We start from the raw sequence: 12321 nt of genomic DNA on the forward strand, positions 1-12321 counted from the left end.
TAACAACAAACAAACCTAAAACTCCCATTGTTTAGCTTTGTGTAACAACAAACAAACCTAAAACTGAAAGACACAGCACTGTTATATTTTCGGCCAAGATCTAACCATAATTCAAATGTTCCAGATTAATCTGCCTTCTAGTGTTTGCACCAAGTAAAAAAAACAAACACGGTGAACTAGTAATAAATACAAAACGACAATAAAAATAAATAAACTGCGGAACTAACGTGAATGAAGAACTACGACCACAATCAACAGTTTGAATACCCCAGTGTAACTAACCGACAATACCACACACAAACAGTTTGAATATCCCATTGTAACTAACCGACAATACCACACACACAAACTGTTTGAATATCCCACTGTAACTAACCGACAATACCACACACAAACAGTTTAAATATCCCAGTGTAACTAACCGACAATACTACACACAAACTGTTTGAATATCCCAGTGTAACTAACCGACAATACCACACACAAACAGTTTGAATATTCCATTGTAACTAACCGACAATACTGCACACAAATAGGTTGAATATCCCAGTGTAACTAACCGACAATACTACACACAAACAGTTTGAATATTCCATTGTAACTAACCGACAATACCACACACAAACAGTTTGAATATTCCAGTGTAACTAACCGACAATACCACACACAAACAGTTTGAATATCCCAGTGTAACTAACCGACAATACCACACACACAAACTGTTTGAATATTCCAGTGTAACTAACCGACAATACCACACACTAACAGTTTGAATATCCCAGTGTAACTAACCGACAATACTACACACAAACTGTTTGAATATTCCAGTGTAACTAACCGACAATACCACACACAAACAGTTTGAATATCCCAGTGTAACTAACCGACAATACCACACACAAACAGTTTGAATATTCCATTGTAACTAACCAATAGTACCACACACAAACAGGTTGAATATCACAGTGTAACTAACCAACAGTACCACACACAAACAGTTTGAATATCAGTGTAGGTTTAACTCTCCTGTCTGACTGAGACTGAACGCGTTTTATATCGCCATTTCGGCCGATCTAACTCACCAGTTTGGCTGAGACCGAACGCGTTTTATGTCGCCATTTCGACCGTTCTAACTCATCGGTTTGGCTGAGATCAATCGCGTTTTATTTCGCCATTCGGCCGAATTTTGACGCGTTTTAACTCAGCAGTTTGGCTGAGACTGAACGCGTTTTATCTCGCCATTTCGGCCGATCTAACTCATCGGTTTGGCTGAGATCAATCGCGTTTTATTTCGCCATTTCGGCCGATACTGCGACACGTTTTAACTCACCGTTTGTACCGATATTGAACGCGTAACCGTTATGGTCTGCGATCGTATTTGTCTTACCAGTTAACAGAATAAGAGGAACGCATACAGAAGATGCGTTAATGACCAGCCATTTAAAGTAAAATCTTCACATTCATTAGCTGTTAAGTTTGGTACTGTTCTTTATTTGACGTTCAGAAATGAGACTCTTTAAGAAAAAGTTTTTCTGAGTTCATAAACTAGCAGCAAATATGAGATACCAAAAAAAAAAAAAGAACAGGATTTTTTGGCGAACTATAAAAAGTTTAATCACCTTATGAACAAAATGTTAAACAGAGTGAACAGCCTCGCTAGACCCCGATGGGACGGCGGTAAGCCTATAGATTTAGAGTGTTAACATATGGGGTTCGATTCCCCCCATTGGACACAGCAGATGGCCCTAAGTGGCTTTGCTCTTAAACAAACAACCAAACAGAATTTTAATGAATGTAAATATAGTGTAATAAATTCAACATTACCCACGTTCATTCGTTGGTTTTGAGGAAGAAGACGCGTCTTCAAAACTCGCGTGCGTGTAGTGTTTTAGGAGGGACACATGTTAACCCATCCATATCAAGGAACGTTTAATGAACGTTGAAGTCATCTTAAAGTTTAAACACTCTGTGCCAACTTAAGCATGTTTTTCCACCTTCTCACGCAATCTACAATGGAGTAATAACAAACCTGTATTATTTCTTTTTTTTACAATAAAATATATACTTATTGTTGGAAGCTTAAATAATTACGCGAAAGAAAAAAAAAGAGATCTTTTACTTATTTTTTAGTTTAAGTTTTGTTTTTCTTAAAACTGGGGAATTTCTTTCTCGAGTTCATCAGCAGTAACTTGCGTGAGGGGATCGATCCGAAACGGTCATTTAAATGTCCACTAAGTTTATATACATTTTACAGCTGAGATAACAACAAGTACAAATTAATTGCACTGCACAGTTTGTATATAAGACAGGGATTAATTAAAGTCACAGGGTTTCTCGTGCTTGTTTTAAAAACCATCTAGATGATCGTTGTTTTTTTCAGAAGTTATACGGTGTGTAAGGAAAGGAACTGTCGCATCAAACACAAGATGAAAACATGCACGACTATTATAACAAAGGTTTCTAATTTATTGATATCCATTTCAGTGTTTTGAAGCGAAAGGAACAGGTTCTATCCGACACTAGAGAGAGAAGGCAACAGCACTTATCGACAACTCTCGTGTGACCGAATTTTGGGAATTAACCGTCGGTACCCACGGCTCCAAAACACGAAGCTCCTTTATCGACAAAGGGCTGCAAACCGTGAACACTCGAATCCACAGTCCGAGCACGCAGACCACTTGGTCAGTGGAGTATATTTGAATTATAGTGGGAAACGAAAATTGTTAACATTACACAGTTTCTGTTGTTTCTATCGTACGTACTTTTGTCTATTTCGTTATGTATATGTACACGTGTGTGTATATATATATATATATAAAGCATATTTAAGATACAATTTGAACGTTACACCTTCCATTCATCATACACAACGTTGCGCAGCCGTGGAGTTAATCTTTCGAGATAAATATCAAGATTTAATCCCTCCTAAGTTTGAAATTTACTTTTATAATGAGAAAATCTTTTGTTTAATTAAAAATAATCTGTAACTCGTATCTTCTAAGCGAACATCCAAATAACGATTTCCAACAGTGATCACTAAAACAACGTGGTTAAATGACATCTTAAGTTTGTTGGTCCACATTTGTTATTCTCGTAACTAACACACGTGACCTAAAGTTTTCTTATTCTGTTCTTCCTTCTTGTCCATTTTTATTAGTTTTTTGTTTTTTTTGCGTGTCAAATGATACTTGTTGTGAAAGACGGGACTTTGCTCTCGGGTCTTGGACTTCACTGAAAATGAAAGAAAATGTTTGATAGATAAAATCCTTCACTTTACATATTTGAGAAAACTAGGGTAGTCAATATTCCAAGTGGTTGAGATATTTTATTGCCTTGGACTTTACTTGCACGTCTCCTGCTAGACTTTATTAACCTTTATTCTACTGTATTGTGGTTCTAAATTGTGAGACGTTTGTCAATTTTTGTTTGTCTCCATTTCGTCACATTTTGATTCTGGATGTTGAAACGTTTCTTAGCCTTTATCCTGGTTCTGGTTGTTGAACATTTTTTTTTTCTTAGCCTTTATCCTGGTTTTGGATGTTGAACAGTTTTTTATTTTTTCTTAGCCTTTATCTTGGTTCTGGTTGTTGAACATTTTTTGTATTTTTTTCTTAGCCTTTATCCTGGTTCTGGATGTTGAACTATTTTTTGTTTTTTTTTCTTAGCCTTTATCCTGGTTCTGGTTGTTGAACAGTTTTTGTATTTTTTCTTAGCCTTTATCCTGGTTTTGGTTGTTGAACATTTTTTGTTAGCCTTTATCCTGGTTCTGGATGTTGAACTTTTTAAATTTTTCTTAGCCTTTATCCTGGTTCTGGATGTTGAACATTTTTTTTATTTTTTCTTAGCCTTTATCCTGGTTCTGGTTGTTGAACATTTTTTGTATTTTTTGTTAGCCTTTATCCTGGTTCTGGATGTTGAACATTTTTTCTTAGCCTTTATCCTGGTTCTGCTTGTTGAACATTTTTTGTATTTTTTTGTTAGCCTTTATCCTGGTTCTGGTTATTCAGACGTTTTTAGTAACTTCGTTAGTCCCTATCATAATTGTGGACTTTGTGACGTTTCAGCAAATGTTTAAGCTGGATTTTCTAATTTTTTTCTTCTCTTCTTGAATTGAAATATGGTTGATATGTTTATTAAAATCATCCACAGTATTCACGCGAACTTTCCGACATTAAAAAGAGAAAATCACGACCTGACTGTTAGAACTTTGTGTTTCTTTGTGATAGAACTTAGGGCATTATTGTGTGTGTGTCGCCATCTTGGGATCACTAGCATCTCGACCTTGAAACGGTTGTAAAATAAGATAAAGCAGAAGCTCACGTCTAGTTTTATTGCATAACGAAACGCCAACAAAGAAATATACACTACCTTCATTACATAACGAAACGCCAACAAAGAAACATACACTACCTTCATTACATAACGAAACGCCAACAAAGAAATATACAACACCTTCATTACACAACGAAACGCCAACAAAGAAATATACACTACCTTCATTACATAACGAAACGCCAACAGAGAAATATACACTACCTTCATTACATAACAAAACGCCAACAAAGAAAACATACACTACCTTCATTACATAACAAAACGCCAACAAATAAAACATACACTACCTTCATTACATAACAAAACGCCAACAGAGAAATATACACTACCTTCATTACATAACGAAACGCCAACAAAGAAACATACACTACCTTCATTACAAAACGAAACGCCAACAGAGAAACATACACTACCTTCATTACATAACGAAACGCCAACAGAGAAACATACACTACATTCATTACATAACGAAACGCCAACAGAGAAATATACACTACCTTCATTACATAACGAAACGCCAACAGTGAAATATACACTACCTTCATTACATAACGAAACGCCAACAAAGAAATATACACTACCTTCATTACATAACGAAACGCCAACAAAGAAATATACACTACCTTCTTTACATAACGAAACGCCAACAAAGAAATATACACTACCTTCTTTACATAACGAAACACCAACAAAGAAGTATACACTACCTTCTTTACATAACGAAACGCCAACAAAGAAATATACACTACCTTCTTTACATAACGAAACGCCAACAGAGAAACATACACTACCTTCATTACAAAACGAAACGTCAACAGAGAAACATACACTACCTTCATTACAAAACGAAACGTCAACAAAGAAAACATACATTACCTTCATTACATAACGAAACCCCAACAGAGAAACATACTAAAAACGTCATTAAATGACATAACGCTAACAGAGAAACATGCCAATAATGTCATTAAATGACATAACGCTAACAGAGAAACATACCAATAATGTCATTAAATGACATAACGCTAACAGAGAAACATACCAATAATGTCATTAAATGACATAACGCTAACAGAGAAGTAGATATTTACCTTTTGATACATTGTTTTGAATGCTTGGAAAGTCATTGTTGATACGTAAAACAGCGACATCTCAGTGGATTAAACTTTGTCTTTATAATTAAGTTAGAAAATGTATTTATATTAATGTGCCAAATACTAGCGATAAAGTGACAGAATGCAAGATAAAAAAGTACCACATTTATTAAACAAAAAGAAACAAATCTATGATATCAGTTCCCAAACAAAATTTAACTTTTAACATTAGCCTTCTTTTGTATTTAAAGTTTGTTCTTCAGTAATACAAAAAAACAAAACCTAAACCATACCTATACAGTTACCGTCCCAATTACTATTTTAACATTGACAAATTCCGTTATTCAATAAATTAATGTTTTAAATAAAACTAAGTTCAAATGACATTTGCTTCTCTCCTTTTTTTTCAGTTAACCCTAACTATTTTTTTTTTACATAAACAACTTATTGTGGTTAAATCTCCAGTGTTTGTTATAAACATGCACAATATATATATATTGCTAACACACATAAATACACACAAAAAGAAGGTACAGCCAAACATCATGATTGAAGCTATAGTAATTCTCAGTTGTATGGTGCAACTTATACAAACCTTAACCAGGAGGCGCTGCAATTTATCTATTTCCATGTGTAAATAGTTTACCAAAGTATATCATAAAGTGTTTATTATTTTAATACAAAATAAAATACTATCTGCGATGGGATTACGAAACCGAGGATCCGTGGTTCGCGTCCCTTTTGCTGCAAAAGTGTGCTTAGCACTCTGGGGCCGAGGGTGCAATATAAGAATAACGGTCAAGTCTCACTATTTGGTTAGAGTAGTCTAACAGTTGGCGGTGGGTGATTTTGACTAGTTGCCTTCCTTCTAATTTTCTTAATGTAAATTTGGGGATGGCTAGCGCAGATAACCCTTGTGTAGTTTTGCGTGAAACAAACAAAAAATCACTACGACTGTATGGTGTTTAACCAGAGGCGTTCTAACTTATCTATTTTCACGTGGAAAAGTGTAAGCTACAGTCACAACATTTCTTGTTAAGTAGATTTAGCAGATTAAATTATAATATGTTTATGATTTTTAATGGGACATAAAACCTGCTACACGACTTTATGGTATGATTAAATTAACCAGAAGTAAGTCGGAACATAGCTAGTGCTAAGGTATTAACTTTTATGTTCAATCGGTGGTTGGCGTACTGGACTGCGTATCGTAAGGTCTAACGTTCGAGCCCCCGATATACTTCTGTAGATGTTTCGAACTTTAAGTTGCGAGGGTATTAGAAAATTGACAAATCGATCCTGCTATTCGGTTAAGAGTTACCACATAGGCGGCCTATACTACCGACTGTTTGTCCATCCTCTCGCCAGCAATTCGAAATAAAAAACGGCTAATATTGACTGGGACTTCTTCGTCCCTAATCTAGCAGTTTAGCCCATGTATCGCATAACTTGCCGTTCGGGTTGAAAAATACCAACTACGTCACAGTTACATACCTCCGCCCCTTTCCCCATATTTCATTTAAGCTTAAAAAAAAAAAGTTTTTTTTTATTTATTATAAAACCTATATACTTTCTGAAATATTGTCATTTCACAAACTACACAGATTCTCTATTTTCCTTCCGGTTTTTTTTTTTTTACAGTTTTCCACGTGAACTTATTTTTCTAACCAGCAATCTCTTACGTCCAGGATTAGTTTGGTTAGACTTACCAAGAACCGTTTTTAGTATACCTAAATTAACTGTTTTCACGGTAACACGATATTATGTACAACGTTAAGCACAACTTCAGTCTAAGCTGAACGCAAACATGAAACGCCAAGTTGAACTGGAATTTATCTGCCTAAATAATCCAAAACATATCCCTCTCCCGTTCCCATTAGGTCAGCGGCAAGTTTACGAAATTATTACTATAAAATCCGGGGTTCGACTCCCCGCGGTGGACAGAACGCAGATAGCTCATTACGCACTTTTGCTTTAAACAAAAAAAAGGGGGAATCCTATTTCTCGTCCCATTTTTTAACTTCTATATTCCTAAGATACTTCACGTAAACAGTTGTTTTTTTTCCATTTCATTTGAAAACATATTTTTATGAAAATGTCCTAAGTATATCAAAACGTTTCGGTATGAAGTTGTTCAAGAGTGGAGAATGTTTAACTAAACAGGATCAGGTAAATTGTGTGTATTCTTTGTTTCCATATTGGACTAGTTTCGCAATAGGAACCACAAAAACCGGCCTGTTTCTAAGAGACCGTGAGAGAAATATGTGCATGTATCTCTTTACCCCCTCTTTTTGAAAGTGAAGCGATTCACATCTAATGGGCATGCGTAGTACTATTCAGTTTATCTTGTCGGTCTCTGATCTTGTGGATTTCAAGATCGGAACCAATGAAAAGTTGTAGTTTTTTAACTCTTCACCACAGAGCTCTTTCTGTTGTTTTATTTCTGAGGAGTGTAAATCGGAAGACGATTTGACTTCCAGATGACAGTGAATCTGCCCTTCAGACTCCGTGGCAGAAGGTCCTGTTTGGAGATTCTCAGAGTGACATTTTGCTCGTGACATCTCAGGAGAAGGAGGACGACCTGTTTGAGACTTTTCAGAACAACTAGAATTTGATTCCTGAAGAGGACGAATTACTTGTGGCCCCGCGGGGCTACAGTTTGTTTGGGACTTTTCAGAAGGACAATCTGATTCTGATTTCTGAGAAGAACAAACTTCCTGCCCCTGAGTACCATCCAAAGTTTCAGAGCTTGTTTGTGGTTTACTTGCTGACTGATGGCCCACAGGCGGACAGTTGGTTTGCATATTGACCGAGCTGTGGATCACCGATATTTGATTCATGCTGGGCTTGATTAATCCTTTCATGTAAAGAGGCGACAGAGGCGGAAAGAAAAGATTAGGGCGTAGCAGTTGAAATTCGCCAGGTAAGGGAGGATGAGCCACTCTAAAAGTAGGGGAGTCCATGAATTCCATATTGAGTCCCCTTCTTGATGAGTTGTTTGCCCACATGTGCGTCCCCATGTGAACCTTCAGGTTCCCCTTTGTAGTGAAAGCTCTGTCACAGACATTGCATTTAAAAGGTCTATCTCCAGTGTGAGTGCGCATGTGAATATTGAGTGCACTGCCACTAGAAAAAGGTCTGTTGCAGATAAGGCATTCATGTTTTGACAGTCCCGTTGGTCTTTTAGGTAATGACTGAGGCGTGACATTTTCATGTGTTCTTTTATTTTTCACGTCGTCAGTTGCAGGTTGAGTATTTCTACTGGAAGAAGTAGGGAGAAAACTCTTCACAGTATATGAACTTGTGGAGCTGGAGGGAGAAGATGCTGGGTTATTCTGTGTAGAAATATCTCCAACGTCATGAGTTAACATGTGCTGTTTCATGTTCCCTTTGGTGGTAAATCCTCGATCACAAAGATTACATCTGAACGGGCGTTCTTTGGTGTGGCTTCGAATATGGATGGCTAATGCACTGCTACAAGCGAATGTTTTGAAACAAACACCACACGTTGTTTTATTAAATCCAGGTGTCGGGGGGAAGGGAAGTCCAGAAAATGCAGCTGTTGATACTGAAAATGTTGGTTCGCTAGAGGATGAGGCTATGCAAGATTTAGGTGTGATGTCTAGGATTGCATGATCATATTGTATAGTCGACGGTAGGGATCTGAATCCCGATGAGTCTGGAGATACTAATAGCATCCCAGCATGTTGGGTAGACTTAAACAATGGTTCTTGTGGTTCTACTGAATTACCACCAAGTGTGTCTTCTTTGGGAACTTCTGGGCTTCCTGTTTTTGCCATTCTGCACAAAGGGTCCGTTTGAATGAGTGTACTGTTTTCACTTTGGGGTAGTGGCCTCTCACTGGTGTGAAATCCAAAATTCGATGTATTATATGAAGATGGGGCAGGTGATATGTTGGTTGAACCAGGATAAAGTTCTTCAGTTTGTATATAGCTGGTGGTTTTTATGTGGTTCTTTAGGACTGGTAAGGTTTCTTGTATGCATCCTTTTTGAGGCATGTCAGTCTGAATAGAAGTTGGAGGATAATGTTCAGGATTTAGATTGGTTTTGCTGGACGAGCCGACGATATTGTCACTATCATTCAAACTTGGGTTTTCGAGATCTTCAATTAATCTATCATCGTTTTCGACTAACGAGGGTTCAATAGAGCTTATTGGTGACCGAGATTGTTCTGAATTGTCAGATACTTGGTTTGAAGAATTTGGAGATCCGGAAACTGGAGGAACAACAGAAGTCTTGCTGTTAGAAAACAACAAACCAGGATGATAAACATCAACTAGTCTCGCACTGCTAGCTTCAGATAAACTCGTGATTTGATTGTTTAAATCACATAGGTAGTTACTGCCGTAAACTCCCTCTACCGATTCGACTCTGTGTAGCCTCTTATGAGCCTTCAGGTTTTCTTTAGTAGTAAAAGCTCTTCCACATAACTTACACAGAAAGGGTCTTTCTCCAGTGTGAGTTCTGTAATGCATTTGTAAAGAACTTTTACAACTAAATAATTGATGGCATATACGACACTCACACTTATCAGTGTTAATTTTAGTTTCAATGTTGTCCACTAGAGTTTGTAGCTTTGACGTTTCCGATGCATCTGATTTCTGAACGAGATGCTCCAACGGTTTTACCAAGATGTTTTGATAAGATGATAAATCACCAGGTTGACTCTTATTTGCTGACATTAGTTCTGATTTGTTTGAAGTCCTTATTGGGAATTCAGTCAATTCGGAGTTGTGGCATTCTGGCTGAGAAATTTGGCTATCTTTTAAAACAGTGGAAGAAAAGAAACTCAAGCCAGATGTAGTTGTAGGTGGTGAAAGTGAACTTTCTGCTGACAAAAGATAATTTCCAGGTTTACCTTCTTCTGTGTCCATGTCTTCAAAACCGTCTTCATACTGGGACTCACGTGAAGAATTAGGAAGGCAAGGGTCTGGATTAACACTTTGTTTGTCAAATGGGCTCTCGCTAGAAAGAAAACTGTTTTCTGAGGAATCAGTTTCCAAACCGAATTTGAAATTATTATCTCTAATATTTGTTGTAACTTCGTCAGTGGGAGCTCTTGAGGTTTTCAGAATTGTTTTATCTATCGTACTTGTGAAGGCAGATTGTGATGGCGTGTCCACCATTCTTAATGGAAAACAACTAACTCTTTGAATGTTTCCCATTTCTTGAAGCACATAGCGTTCTGAGGACTCCGTGCGAGGAATTTGAGGCTCCAGAAGTGGAAACAGTTTGTCGAGATGTTCGGGAACTGGGTTAGGATTCATTTCAATGTGTGGATATTTATCCTTGTGCCGCTGAAAATGGACTTTCAAATTACCTTTAGTTGAGAAACGGTTCCCACATACGTTACACTTGAAAGGTCTCTCACCAGTATGAGATCTTAGATGTATTTGTAAGCCACTATCACTTCCAAATGCTTTCCTGCAATAATTACATTGATGTTGACACTGTGCTGATTTCTTAAACCCTTGTTCTTCTTCCAATACACTGGTTTCAGTTCCTTTCTCAGGACCTTTAATACCTTTGTTGAGTACCACTCCAGACAGGCCTCTAAGCAAGAAAGGCCCTTCAAACATCGTATTCTGAATAGCTTCTTCGGTATGTCTTTGCAGAAGGTCGAGCGTGTTTGGTTCTTTTAGAAACAAAGACTCAGTACATTGGTGACTGACAGAAAGATTATTTGATTCACAAGAAACGTCAACCTGGTGACTCTGAGGAGGTGTTTGATGAATAGAGTTGTCACTCTTGTGGTCTTGAGTTGGTGTTTGATGAATAGAGTTGTCACTCTTGTGGTTTTGAGGTGTTGTTTGATGAAGAGAGTTGTCACTCTTGTGATTATGAGGAGGTGTTTGTTGATGAAGAAGGGAACCACTGATTGAGTTTAGGGAGTGATGGAAAGGAGTAACCTTTGCATCAGAACTTGTACCGGATGACATATTTCTATGAGTTATGTGAACCTGCAGTTCTCGAATGACCTGAAGTTGTAAAAACTGTTGATGTTGAAGGTTACAGAGCGCCGACTGCAAAACTTCCAGTTGTTCACAAGGACTTCTTGCAGAAGGAGAAGATTTACGAGGTTCTGCCATTTGCAAATTTTGTAGAACACTTAGAAGACTATTATTAAAAGACGTCACTTGTTGCATAGAATCCATTGAACGAGACAGATTATTTCTCAGCAAAGATGGAGTCGGCTCCTGAATATGTTCAAACTTTGTGGATGACCTATCATGAAAGAAGTCTTTGCATTCTGTATCTGGTAAGGACTGCATCAGAGAGTCCACTTTGCCGATAATTTTATTTACACGACAGTCCTGCCTCTGTGACCAATGGTCATCATATGTTGCTGAAACGGAATTCAAGACAGACGCTGGACTATGTTTCCCATCTTTAGGGGATGAAAGCTCCCCCAGTGTGGCCATCAATCGTTTCGTCATGCAGGTCTTCTTGTGTGTCAGGAAGTCTTCTAATTCCAAAAACCCTGTTTGGCACGATCCACACACGTGCTCATCATCAACATCATTGTCACTTGAGTTCCCTGTGACAAAAACAAAACAAATTAGAGCTCCAAGATCCTTTCTATGACAGAATTAAAATTAAAAGAAGATTAAATCACGATTTTAAATTTGTTCAGCGAATTAAGAAGCAACAATTTAAATTTGAACGCCATCTGAAAGACTTGCTTGTTTCTTTCAGAAGTTTGAGAAAAAGTTACCCAAACACTACCCTAATTTTTAACTGATAGATTAAGGCTACCCGTTCATTGTCGTCCCTAATTTTTAACTGATAGATTAAGGTTACCCGTTCATTGTCGTCCCTAATTTTTAACTGATAGATTAAGGCTACCCGTTCATTATCGTCCCTAATTTTT

General features: G+C 37.3%; 1 protein-coding gene across 1 annotated transcript; it reads right to left on the bottom strand.

Moving 5' to 3' along the window:
* Positions 1-7079: 7079 nt before the first annotated feature.
* Positions 7080-11983, bottom strand: LOC106465900 (sal-like protein 1). Its single transcript, XM_022393847.1, has one exon. The coding sequence runs from the start codon at positions 11885-11887 to the stop codon at positions 7766-7768; it is 4122 nt and encodes a 1373-aa protein (XP_022249555.1). The 5' UTR covers positions 11888-11983; the 3' UTR covers positions 7080-7765.
* Between the last annotated feature and the right edge of the window lie 338 nt (positions 11984-12321).

This window comes from Limulus polyphemus, unplaced genomic scaffold (genome assembly GCF_000517525.1).
Source record: "Limulus polyphemus unplaced genomic scaffold, Limulus_polyphemus-2.1.2 Scaffold2089, whole genome shotgun sequence".
NCBI classification, from domain to species: domain Eukaryota; kingdom Metazoa; phylum Arthropoda; class Merostomata; order Xiphosura; family Limulidae; genus Limulus; species Limulus polyphemus.